The sequence below is a fragment of the Benincasa hispida genome, chromosome 1 (genome assembly GCF_009727055.1).
Source record: "Benincasa hispida cultivar B227 chromosome 1, ASM972705v1, whole genome shotgun sequence".
Lineage (NCBI taxonomy): Eukaryota > Viridiplantae > Streptophyta > Magnoliopsida > Cucurbitales > Cucurbitaceae > Benincasa > Benincasa hispida.
In genome coordinates, this window is record NC_052349.1 from 21464722 (window position 1) to 21476323 (window position 11602).

At 34.5% G+C, this 11602-nt stretch overlaps 1 protein-coding gene and 1 non-coding gene across 3 annotated transcripts; both read left to right on the top strand.

Moving 5' to 3' along the window:
• The first annotated feature begins 5932 nt into the window (after nt 1–5932).
• Nucleotides 5933–6004, top strand: TRNAP-AGG. The gene has a single exon. It is a non-coding gene; the product is annotated as a tRNA-Pro (tRNA).
• A 36-nt stretch (nt 6005–6040) lies between these two features.
• Nucleotides 6041–11265, top strand: LOC120070275 (hydroxyproline O-galactosyltransferase GALT3). 2 transcript variants are annotated; one of them, XM_039022176.1, is made up of 8 exons: nt 6041–6353; nt 7156–7969; nt 8674–8912; nt 9011–9286; nt 9821–9949; nt 10076–10252; nt 10632–10739; nt 10846–11265. In XM_039022176.1, exons 2-8 carry the CDS (start codon nt 7168–7170, stop codon nt 11050–11052), a joined length of 1938 nt encoding a protein of 645 aa, XP_038878104.1. In that variant the 5' UTR covers nt 6041–6353; nt 7156–7167; the 3' UTR covers nt 11053–11265. The 2 variants fall into 2 exon arrangements, with proteins under 2 accessions (XP_038878104.1, XP_038878103.1); XM_039022175.1 differs by having other exon boundaries at nt 6041–6290.
• The last annotated feature ends 337 nt before the right edge of the window (nt 11266–11602 follow it).

Sequence of the window (11602 nt, forward strand, 5' to 3'; positions counted from 1 at the left end):
TTATAAAACTACAAGTTTTAGGACATACAACCCAACATTTCCAATTTAAGCATGAGATTTATGTTTTGATTAAGTCACTCACTAGGCTAATAGCTCACATGTTTTTAAATGTTTTCCTTTCCAGGTAGTGGCCATCTCCCTAGAGGTTAACTGCACTGCTGCTCTACCATTTAAAGTTTAGTTGAAGGAAACTTAGGTGGTTACTCTGCAAAAATTTGTACACATGTGTTGAATTCTAGGGACTAGTTCTGAGTGTATGGGACCCACTAAATCTTGCTGCTGTATGTACATATTATAAGTTGTTATGTATGGTACCCAAAGGTTGTCTTAATTTTTGAAGTTCCATTAGTTCTTGAATGTTATTTATGATGTCCAGAGTTCCTAAATAGGTCAGTTAGGCAGTAAGTACCACATAAAGGGTTGGTAACTGTTGTCGTCACACTCTCTTTCAAGATAAGAGGGTAATCTGGGAGAAAGTGTGACATACAACACTTCAAGAAAAGCCTAAACTTCAATTTAAAATGTGTGTTCCTTGAGTCATATAATTTACATACAAATTGACACAATGTTTTATAATAATCGTGATATCTCAAGAATTTCATAAATCTCTGTTTGAAAAAAAAAAAATCACTTTCAAGCTCACCTTTGTTAATATTGCAATTGGACAGTACTCTAAGAACCTCCTTGGCATTAGCCGGATGAAGTTTGATAGTCACCAAGTCTTTGAATGGAAAGAACAAAAGAGTGATGAAGCTCATGAGTCCACCATAATCTTGGGACTTTGGATCTAATTTATTGTCTCACACTTCCATTTCTTCCACTTCTTCCACAACTATTACTACTCAACTCTCTAAACCCAAAATAAAATTAAAAGGATTTATGTAAAGGGAAAAAGAAGGAGAAGGTTTATATAGAGAAAAATAATAAAAATAAAAGATCGTGAGAAATGGAAAATACGAAGGAGAGAGATTGAAAATTACTTTAAGAGTTATTAGAAAATACCTAATACTTTTACTTATCCTTTTTTTCTTTGTAGACGGTGGTTGAGAGCAACGACAATAGCTCTATTGCACTGAGCGTTGAGAGCAATGGCGAGGGCTGAAATTAAAGATCATATCAAACTGCTTTCAATTTCAAGAAATTTATTCTTCTAGAGTTTATAGAGACTGTGAGGGTAAGAAAAAAAAAAGTTACGTTCTAGTGAGATATTTTCAATATTGGTAGTTACTATAGATTATGTCCTAACCCCCAAAATCAACATCTCCAATTTTGAGCACAAGAAAATCAACAAGAACACTAAATCAAAATCACAAGTACTGAGAGATAAATGGAACTCTGAGACTTGCCTAGAGCGGCATCTCTGAACCTCACTAATAGCAAGTTCAATTTCAATAACAAAGGGCCGACGAGATTTCAAAAGTCGTCATCGTAGTCGTGGATTCTTTTTATGGAAATGTCTCCGCGGCATCGTTGGTTTTGAGAGGAGGAGAATAAGGATCAGACCCAACAATGGCTCCATCTTCATTGAAGTGAGATATTCGCAGCCCTGGAGATGTAAGAAATCTCTTTACAAACTAAATGTTGTAAGTTACAAGATCAAAGGATTTCAAAGTTTACTTCACCATATGTGAGACATATAGTGGATCAAATTTTGAGCATATTAGTACATAGAAAACCAAGCACATGATATCAACGCTAGTGAAAAATGAACTCTAAAGGTCCATTTGATAACAACTTCTTTAGTTGTGTTTTAAAATGTATGCTTCTTTTCTAACAATTTTGTCTACTTCACTTTCATAAAAACACATTTGAAATCTTATCAAAAATTTAAAAACAAAAAACAAAGCTTATACATTACTTTTTTAAGTTTTTAAATTTTGACTTAGATATAACCTTTCAAAACAAAGAAAAATATAGATGAAAATAATGATTATAAGCTTAAAATTAATTTCTTCTACAGGAAGAAAGAAGCAGAGTTAATAGAAATCACACATCTGAATGAGTGGTTATTGAAATCTCAATATATTACACATGTGGAATTTCTTCTCTATCCAATATTAACAGATTTAACAGGATTCAGGGGCAAATAATGTACCTCAAAGGATGCAGTTTTTGGTTTAGTCGGTGTCCGCCTAGTTATTCTTTTTCCATGTCCGTTGACAGCATCTCCGCAAGGTCAGCTGCAATTTATATGAAGTTCACAAGGTTAATCGTCAAAATAAAAAAATTCAACAGTGATCTTGGCGTTGGAACATATCAGCAGGCAGCGGAAGCGACGAGGATCGATAAGCAATCTAATTCATTAATTTTGACTGAAACTAAAGCATGCTATAGCAGAAACAACTTCTTCAAAGTTTGATTTCAGCTGCAAATCTCTCTAAATTCTTATTTTAGACCATCCCAAGATCTTCCCTACTATTCTTTTGGTGCTCTAGATTGAGTTGTGGAGCTCAAAATAAGCTTGAATTCAAGGAATTTGGCAATGAAGAACTCCTTCTTCTCACGAATTTTTCAGTAATATTCTATCGATTGCATTCCCTCAAATTCACTCTAATCTCTTCAATATATTGCAGACCATCATGCAATGAGAATGGCTGCATGAGATGCAGCTCATGCTTAGAGTAATTAAAGACTTAGGAGGTGGGTTTAGTGTGAGCTACTTGAAGATGATAATGGAAAATCTCAATTTTCCATTTTGTGTTTTTTCTTCTTTCCAAATTTTCATAATTGATTTCATAAATCAATTTATTTTATAAAATTGAAAAATTATTAATTTTACAAAATTAATTTTATAATAAAATTAATAAATAATTATTTAAACAATTTAAATATTTCTAATTAATTTAATTATAAAATTAAATTAATTTTACACAATTTCATCTCCATATATTTAAATCATATTTAAATATTAATTCTCCAATTTCGTTTAATTCTAATTTGAACGTTTCAAATTAACTTATCACGCTACTCTAGAGCTAATCAATTTACGAGCCAGTAGAGGGACCTCGCGGACCTACAAGTCATGAGCTCCAACGATCCGAGATTAATTGGCTAAACTCATTAAACCAAATTAACCCCCATTCGTTAACTAATGGGTCACTCCACTAAAGCCCATAGTTGAACTCCGTAGATATATTATGTCCACTCGATATAATCATGATTAGTAAGTTAACCCTTCACAAGTTGTTTGTAATAATGGTTGGGTCGAATCTCTGTTTTAACCCCAAAATTACCTCTTGTTTCTTAAGTCCCGTTGATCCTCTAACGAACAATTGATTTGTGATCCTCGAGTCCCTCTCAGCTCGATAAGAGGGTGAAGACTCTTGTTCAAGACCTAGAATCGGTACTTAAAGGGAACAATCTCTCTACTAACCCTAATCGGGTAGGAGTGAATTCCATCTTGCAGGGCTATGTCCCCAGCTATTCATCCAGTCTTATCCCAAAATGGGAGGCTTATTGAGCAGTGACGTTGGACTACTCTCACCGTTTGCAGATCAAAGGATAATCCCGAACAAATAGGAGTTCATAGTTAGCTCAAGATTAAGGTACAGTTACCTGGGTCATCGCTTTGAAATAGTCAGTCTTAAATAGTAAACAGCATTATAAAGTAAGAGTGACTAGTTTCGTGGTCCGATCTTGTATAAACTCATTTGCACAGGACGCTCCCACTTCTCATGTCATAACATGTACAAATTAGGATCACTTCGTTTGTAGTACTTTACAACTCTTTATAACAACTACAAAGTAGGCCGCATCCAATAGTATTACCAGAATAAAGTACTCAACCTTATTCATATACTATAAATCATTTTTTTACTATATACTCGAACCCGATCCACTTGTATGTCTTCACATAAAGTTCAAGTACTCATGTAATAGTCAAGGGACTTTTAAGTTTATTGGATTTCTAATAAGCAATATATTCAATAACAACTTATTGAATTTTCAGAATAAGTTTATTGTTTACAAACCACGAGTTTTAGGATATAAAATCCAACACTTGGATTATTGATTTGGTCGAGTAATCTTCAGATTGTTGATGTGATACTTTTTAATGATCTGGTCAAAGAACTAAACAATGGTAGATTCATTTTTCTAATCATCAAGCAATACTAGTCTGCTGCAAGCCTTCTAAATGATGGACAAGACATTAAAAACAACACCTATGACCTACCAATTCCATCATAATGTTTTCTCAAATTTGAAGAAACCCAACAACATGAAGGAACTGGCGATGGCAGCGTAAGGAATCAACGACGTAAACTAGAACCAACAATGTGAAAGAATCATCAATGGCATGAAGAAGAACCACCGATGTGAAGGGTTTGGGGATACCTCCCCCAATTTTTCATCTCTTTAAATATATTTTCACAAATAAACCACAAATTACTTGACTATATAAAGTGTCAAGTAAAAACGGAATGAAAAAATCCAAAAAATTTGTGCCAATCTCCGCTTTTTTCCATTATTCTTGACGTTTTTCATCAAATTTACATGTTACTTGACTTTTTTTTAATAAAAACATCAAGTACTCAAAAGTTTCAAGCGTCAAGTAATGTTGTTTTTGTAGTAGTGGATGCCCAAAATGACGGGAAGCTAAATCAGAACAAAAACGAATCCAACGAAGTACAGAGCCAACAACAATTGGAAGTTCAAAACATGCAAGGACAAATAACATATGAGGGAATCAAGACAAGAATGTATAAATCCTAAGCCAGAAACTAAGTTTCGAAAAGATTTCAGACCTACACACAAAAAAAAGTTAAATTTACAAGGAATTCATTCATATTTACTACCAAAAAAATATTTAGATCTACCAAAAAAAATAGTGAGATCTACCAAAAAAAAATAGTTAGATCTACCAAAAAATCGTTCATGTCTACAAGATCTAGAAAAATAGCTATACAAAGAAAACTGAAGAAGAGAAACGCATCGTTCAACAAGAAAATGCAAATATAGAATGAAGTCTGAGAAGAATACAACCCATACAAGCCAGAGGGAGAAGAGGTGGGATGAAGGAAGACAAATCGAACGACGAAAGAAGAGAGAAGATGAAAAGAGAGAGAGGTGAATAATGAAAACGCATGGGGGAAGAGAGAGAGAGAAAATGGGGAGAGTATTAAAAGACCTCGAAAAAGTGGTGTAAAATGGAGAGAGAAAGTAGTAGGTTAAAACGATGGGTTTATAACCTGCCATTTTCTTTTAAACGGGCATCAAATACTACGTGGGCTTTTTAAACCCACCCAACCCAACTTTAGTGAGCTATCAAACAACTCCTTTATACTTTTTGTTCTTTTTGAAACATAAAACCAAAAACACATCACAAACCAAATAGGGCTCAAAGTTCTTATCAATATATTTATTTTTTAAATATAATTAAATATTAAAATAATTTTAGATTTTTTTAAAAATAAAGTTTTAGATCATTTTACTTTCATAAAGATTTCAAAATTATACGCAACGTTTTTAAATGTACTAATTTCATCATGCCTGTAAGTTTTAAAATGTTTTGTTTTAATTATAAAATTCTAAATTTAGTTTCAAATGCGGTGTTTGGGATAAGGAGTTGGTTATATAGTCTTAGGTTATTATAGTTGAGTTATAATAGTTTGTGTTTGGGGTATAGATTATTTTAATTTGGATTATAATAGTACGTATTTGAGGTGTAAACTATTTTAGTTTGAGAAGGAAACAGTAAACATTGTAATAAAAAAAATTATGAATGTAAAATAGTAAAAATTGTAGCAAATAGTAAATAAGGTAATAAATTGAGATTTTGAGATAGTATTGACTATATCTAATTGAGAAATATAAAATAATATTTACGGTAGCAAGAGGAGATTATTATAATTTTAGAATAGTCTTTATTTCAAATACATTTAAATGTTTGTAATAAGATTCAATATATTAGTTTTAAAGATTTCAATCAAAAGGGCATTTGGTCTAGTGGTATGATTCTCGCTTAGGGTGCGAGAGGTCCCGAGTTCAATTCTCGGAATGCCCCTTCAAAACAGTTTTGCACTAAAATTTTCTTTTTCTATGCTCCAAAAAAACGCAGCACCGGGCTGTCGTTTTGTCAACACAAAGTCTCATTAATAGCCTCCGCCTTTCTCCCAAGTTCCGACCAACAAACCGCCGGGAAATATCAACTTCCGATCACCGGAATTCTTCTTCTACTCCACTGTTCTTCCGCTTTCGAGCTCAAAAAAAGGATGCAATTTTAACGGCTGTTGCACATTGCAAATGCTTATCCTATCTCCCGAACCTTCTTGATGGAAGCTTGAAATAAGGTAGTTGATTATCTGCAGCAGATCTCCACGGCTCTGCTTCTCTGTGTTGATCGATTGCTGACGGTAGTGTTACTTGAAGTGGAATCTGTAGCTTTAATAGCTTGTATTTTGCTAGATATATGATGTTCGGATACTCGGATTATGTTTAGCTTCAGCTCATTTCCGATATGCAATTGAATTTTTGGTTAAAATCTTTCGCTCTGTTAATTGATTGATTGGGCCTAATACCGTTGCTTGAAGTGAAATCCGTAGCTTTTCTAGCTTTGATTTTTGTTTTTCTTGATATATGATATTCAAATACATGGATTCTCTTTAGCTTTAGCTCATTTCCTACGTGCACTTAAATTTGTTGTTAAGATTCTAAGTGATTCTTCGATGGAAGTTCTATGTGCTTCTGGTGGAATTGGCTTTTCTCAAGCCAGGTTTGAATATGCGAGTTGAGAGCTGCCATTGAGCTTGTTTGTCTGTTGCCTTGGTAGCTACAATTAATTGACTTCAAAAGATGAAAAGAAGATCCCATATTGTAGTTTCTCATATTGTAGTTTTTCTTCAGGCTTCGAGTATAAATCAACTGCAATATTCAGTTTTTTGTGTATTATTTTGTTCAAAATAACTTGTGGACAAAGAAGCTATGGACAACTTATGAATTTGTTTTTGTGTGATAATTTGTCACGAGGCCCATGCCCCTTTCGGGTAAAAAATGCTGTAATTTACTTGAGGATTTCATTTATTGTATATAGCTAGTCTAGATTCCGATGATCTGAAAATAATTTACTGCACCATTTTGATTTGAGTTAAATATTAATGTCTATGATTTGAAGCATAACTCTGAGTGCTGAGCTATGCATTCTCTTGTAATTTGCAGGAAGTTCCTTAGATGAAGTGGTATCTCTCAAACATATATAAGAGAGAAAAAAAAATGAAGAAGTGGTATGGAGGAACGTTAATACTAGCACTTGCCACAATCTTGGCTTTGCGTTATGGCCTTATGAATACCCAGCCTAAAAAGCAATCAGCGCGTGATTTTTTCAGAAATCATCCAACCAAAAATTCTCATAGTAGCAGCAACGAGTCTTTGGAATCTAAAGTAGCGAGAGCGTCAGAACCTGGACGACCTCATCTTATAAATGTTGAAGGACTCAGTGATCTAATCGCTCCAAATAATATTACTAAGCGAGAGTCAGAAGCTTTACTTCTGTGGTCGCACATGCATCTCCTGTTGTCGAGGTCTGATTTTTTACCCGAAACAATACAAGGGGTTAAAGAGGCTTCCATTGCATGGGGTGACTTATTGTCAGTTATTAAATCAGAAAAGACCATTAAAGTCGGTAATGGCAACAACTCGAAGCATGAAGTATGCCCTTCCTCTGTAAGCTCACCAGCCAAAATTTCACCTACTGGGGGAATTGTTCTTGAAATCCCTTGCGGTTTAGTTGAGGATTCTTCTATTACCCTCGTTGGCATACCTAATGGAGAGCAAGGGGGCTTCCGGATTGAACTGTTAGGCTCTCAGGCTTTCGGGGAGCCAAATCCCCCTATTATCTTGCATTACAATGTCAGTTTGCCCGGTGACAACATGTCTGACGAATCATTTATAGTTCAAAATACGTGGACTAATGAACAAAAGTGGGGCAAAGAGGAGAGGTGTCCAGCTCATCTGTCTGCAAGCTCTTATAAAGGTATATTTATATGATACGTTTGGTAGCCCCCAAATACTCGTTATCAAAAGTATTGATATAATTAAACTTAGTGTAACCCATCGACTTAATTTCTAAGGTTTAGTGATGATTTAACTTGGTATAAGAGTAGGAAGCCCTATCTTCAAATTCTCTGTAATATCATTTACTCCTTATTTAGTATTGATTTTTACTTGTTGAGTCTTCTACAAATTTTCAAAGTCCTCAAGTAAAAGGAAGTATTAAAAGTATTCATATAATTGGGTTACAGGTTTTGTGCTAATTTAACTTTCACTCACTTGAGCTGCCCATTTTCCCATTTTTCCCATTTTCCATACTCTTACTGGCCAAGATTAACATATCTTATGTTGAGATGGAGATGCCAAATTAATGTAATATTCTGTACTAACTGAATATTCTCAAGTCTATATTGCCGATCAGTTCTTGCATTTCTTCAAATTATTCATTACATAGTGGTTTAGTTTCCAGTGTGTCGTTCTTGTTAGTTGTTAGGATGCAGTAAATGATCAAGTTAAGAAGCCTATTGGGTTTTGACTGACATAATTGTGTGGAGTTGGTCTAATATAACATTTCATCCTGTGTTGATAGATTGATCTTAAATACATTCTGCTTTGTCTTCTGCTTACACATGAAATTGAATGAAAGATCCTCTGGTTGCTAATGTATTTTGGAAATAAATATGGCAGTTGATGGACTTGTTCTTTGTAACGAACGTGTTCTCAGAAGCACCAGAGCAGAAAATATCAGTATGCATCATGATAGTGGTGATACCAGCCTGACCAATATTTCCACAGGGCAAACTCATGAAAGTGCCAATTTTCCATTCATTGAGGGGAATTTGTTCACTGCAACATTATGGATTGGTTTGGAGGGATTCCATATGACTGTCAATGGAAGACATGAAACCTCATTCGAATATAGGGAGGTAAGGTATGAGTTGGGCACTCTGATGAACTAATGGTACTGATATGTATATTTCAATTATGAGTTGAACTAATGGAAGGCTACGTGAAAGTTCTGCAGAAACTTGAACCATGCACAGTTAATCAAGTCAAGGTAGCGGGTGGTTTGGATCTTCTCTCTTCCTTGGCTAAAGGCCTACCAGTTTCTGAAGATCATGATTTTGTCAACTCTGAGCACCTTGGAGCTCCCCCTATCCCAAAGAGAAGACTTCTGATGTTGGTTGGGGTTTTTTCTACTGGAAACAATTTCAAGCGTCGCATGGCCTTGAGAAGGACTTGGATGCAGTATGAGGCTGTACGTAGTGGTGATGTAGCGGTCCGATTTTTCATAGGCTTTGTAAGTGATGCAGTCTAGATTCTCATAGTAGTTTATTTTGACCCTATAATCTTTGAATCTCCAGGAACTTGTCGCTTTGCTAGTATTGTGGCTTTAGTTCTTTTATCCTTATCATTTTTAGCCTATAATCTGCGGAGTCCTCATATTTACTATATATTTTATTTTATGACTGAGATGTGCTATCCTTGCATCTTCAATGCCGATTTCTCCCATGGATAAGCAGCTCAGTATTGGAGACTTTTATTACTGGCTCTGTTGTACAGTTGCTGGACAATAGATGTTCGACATGTTTCAACTTTGAAGTCCCGACCAGTTCTCACAAAGAAATCTAATAGAGAAGCCAAAAGGATCTGAACAAATAAATGGTGCTAGTATATATGTATAATTGATTGCTATAATTATTTTCCAATATGCTTTTGATCTGATATTGTTACAAGCAGTTATTGCTGCACCCAATTCATTCAATTTCCTGTATTTTTCAATATGCCCTTTTCTGTATTTATTCTCTTGATCTTGGATAATTTACTGCTGCAGGATAAGAATGCACAAGTAAATTTGGAGCTTTGGAGAGAAGTGGAAGCTTATGGTGATATTCAGTTGATGCCGTTTGTTGATTATTACAGCTTGATCACTTTGAAAACAATTGCAATTTGCATGTTTGGGGTATGTGTATACGTATAACAACCGAGCTTTTCCAATCTTTTTGTTATTTGAAACTATTATCATGGAACTTTTACCGTCCCTGCATAAGTTATGTGCGATCTATCAGTTTCATTTTGACATTTTCAGACCAAGATCCTTCCTGCAAAATATATCATGAAGACAGATGATGATGCATTTGTTAGAATTGATGAAGTTTTATCTGGAGTAAAAAGCAGGCCAGCTACTGGCTTACTGTATGGTCTTATTTCCTTTGATTCATCACCCCATAGAGATAAAGACAGCAAGTGGCATATCAGTGAGGAGGTACCTGACTCAAAACTTGATCTTATATCGGTTTGATTTGTTTCTCATATGATCAACTCTTGCTTTTTGTAGAGCTTTGGTTTTGTACATTCTTAAACTGCTTAACTCAAAAAGTCCGACCGGCAAATATATCAATACTTTTTTTTAGAGAAAATGAAATGACTGGAGTTTGAAAATAGTTTAAATTGATAAGTTAAGGATAAAAAAAAGTCACATCCAACAAGTAGGCTGTTAATATTATTGAAGAGGAAGGCACGGAAATGAATATTGGACCTCCCACATGCTAATGCCATATAAAACTATTATAAAATCTCAAAGTTTAAGTAAATAGGTCAAAATATATTCTATCTTTTATACATGTTTTTATGTATAAATGCAGGAATGGCCAAATGCGACATACCCTCCTTGGGCACACGGGCCAGGTTATGTCATATCACGAGATATTGCAAAATTCATCGTCCAAGGCCACCAGAATAGAAGCCTCAAGGTAAAAATACAAGCAAACGCCTCAGCTTCTCCCTGCACACTGCAAAATCAAAATGGCTTTTCTTCTTATGCCTGCCTTATTTGAAACTACTTTTGTCTATGTTCAGCTTTTTAAGCTTGAAGATGTTGCAATGGGCATATGGATTGAGCAATTCAGCAAGGGTGGGAAGGAGGTACAGTACATCAATGAAGAAAGATTTTACAACTCTGGCTGTGAATACAATTACATTTTGGCTCATTACCAAAGCCCAAGATTGGTTTTATGCCTTTGGGAAAAGCTGCAAAAACAGTTTGAACCTACTTGCTGTGATTAGTGTATATTTGGTAATGATGTGTTTGTTTGTGGAAATCATTTGAATTTATGGGTTTATGGTAGGAGATCAGAAGGCTTTTGAGATCAGTGAAATTGTTGGTTTTGTTTCATTTTTGGGACAGTGGCAGAGTTGTAACGTATGAAATTGAACACGTTTTTATAGAAATAGCTTACTTGTCATTTCGAGAAGAGATGAAAGAGATACTTGAACTTAGTTTGAGATTGTTATAGCTTTCAAAATAATTTTTGCAAAAAAAAAAAAAAAAAAAAAAATCAGCTATGATATGAAGTAAAAATAGTGTTTTGGTAAATTTTATTTTATTACGTGAAGAATATATTTTTGGTTAACTTGTGTTGTGACTCCTTGTAATTTAGTTTTTGTAATATTCTGGTCTTTCGTACATGTCTTGAAACAATTTAGTCATTGTGGAAAAAAAAAAAAAAAAAAACTCGAGTTATGATTTTCATCAAAGTTTTTTTATTGAAAACTTTCCATTAATGAACATGGGCACACCAATGAAGTTGGTGGAGATTTGAAATTGAGGATGATA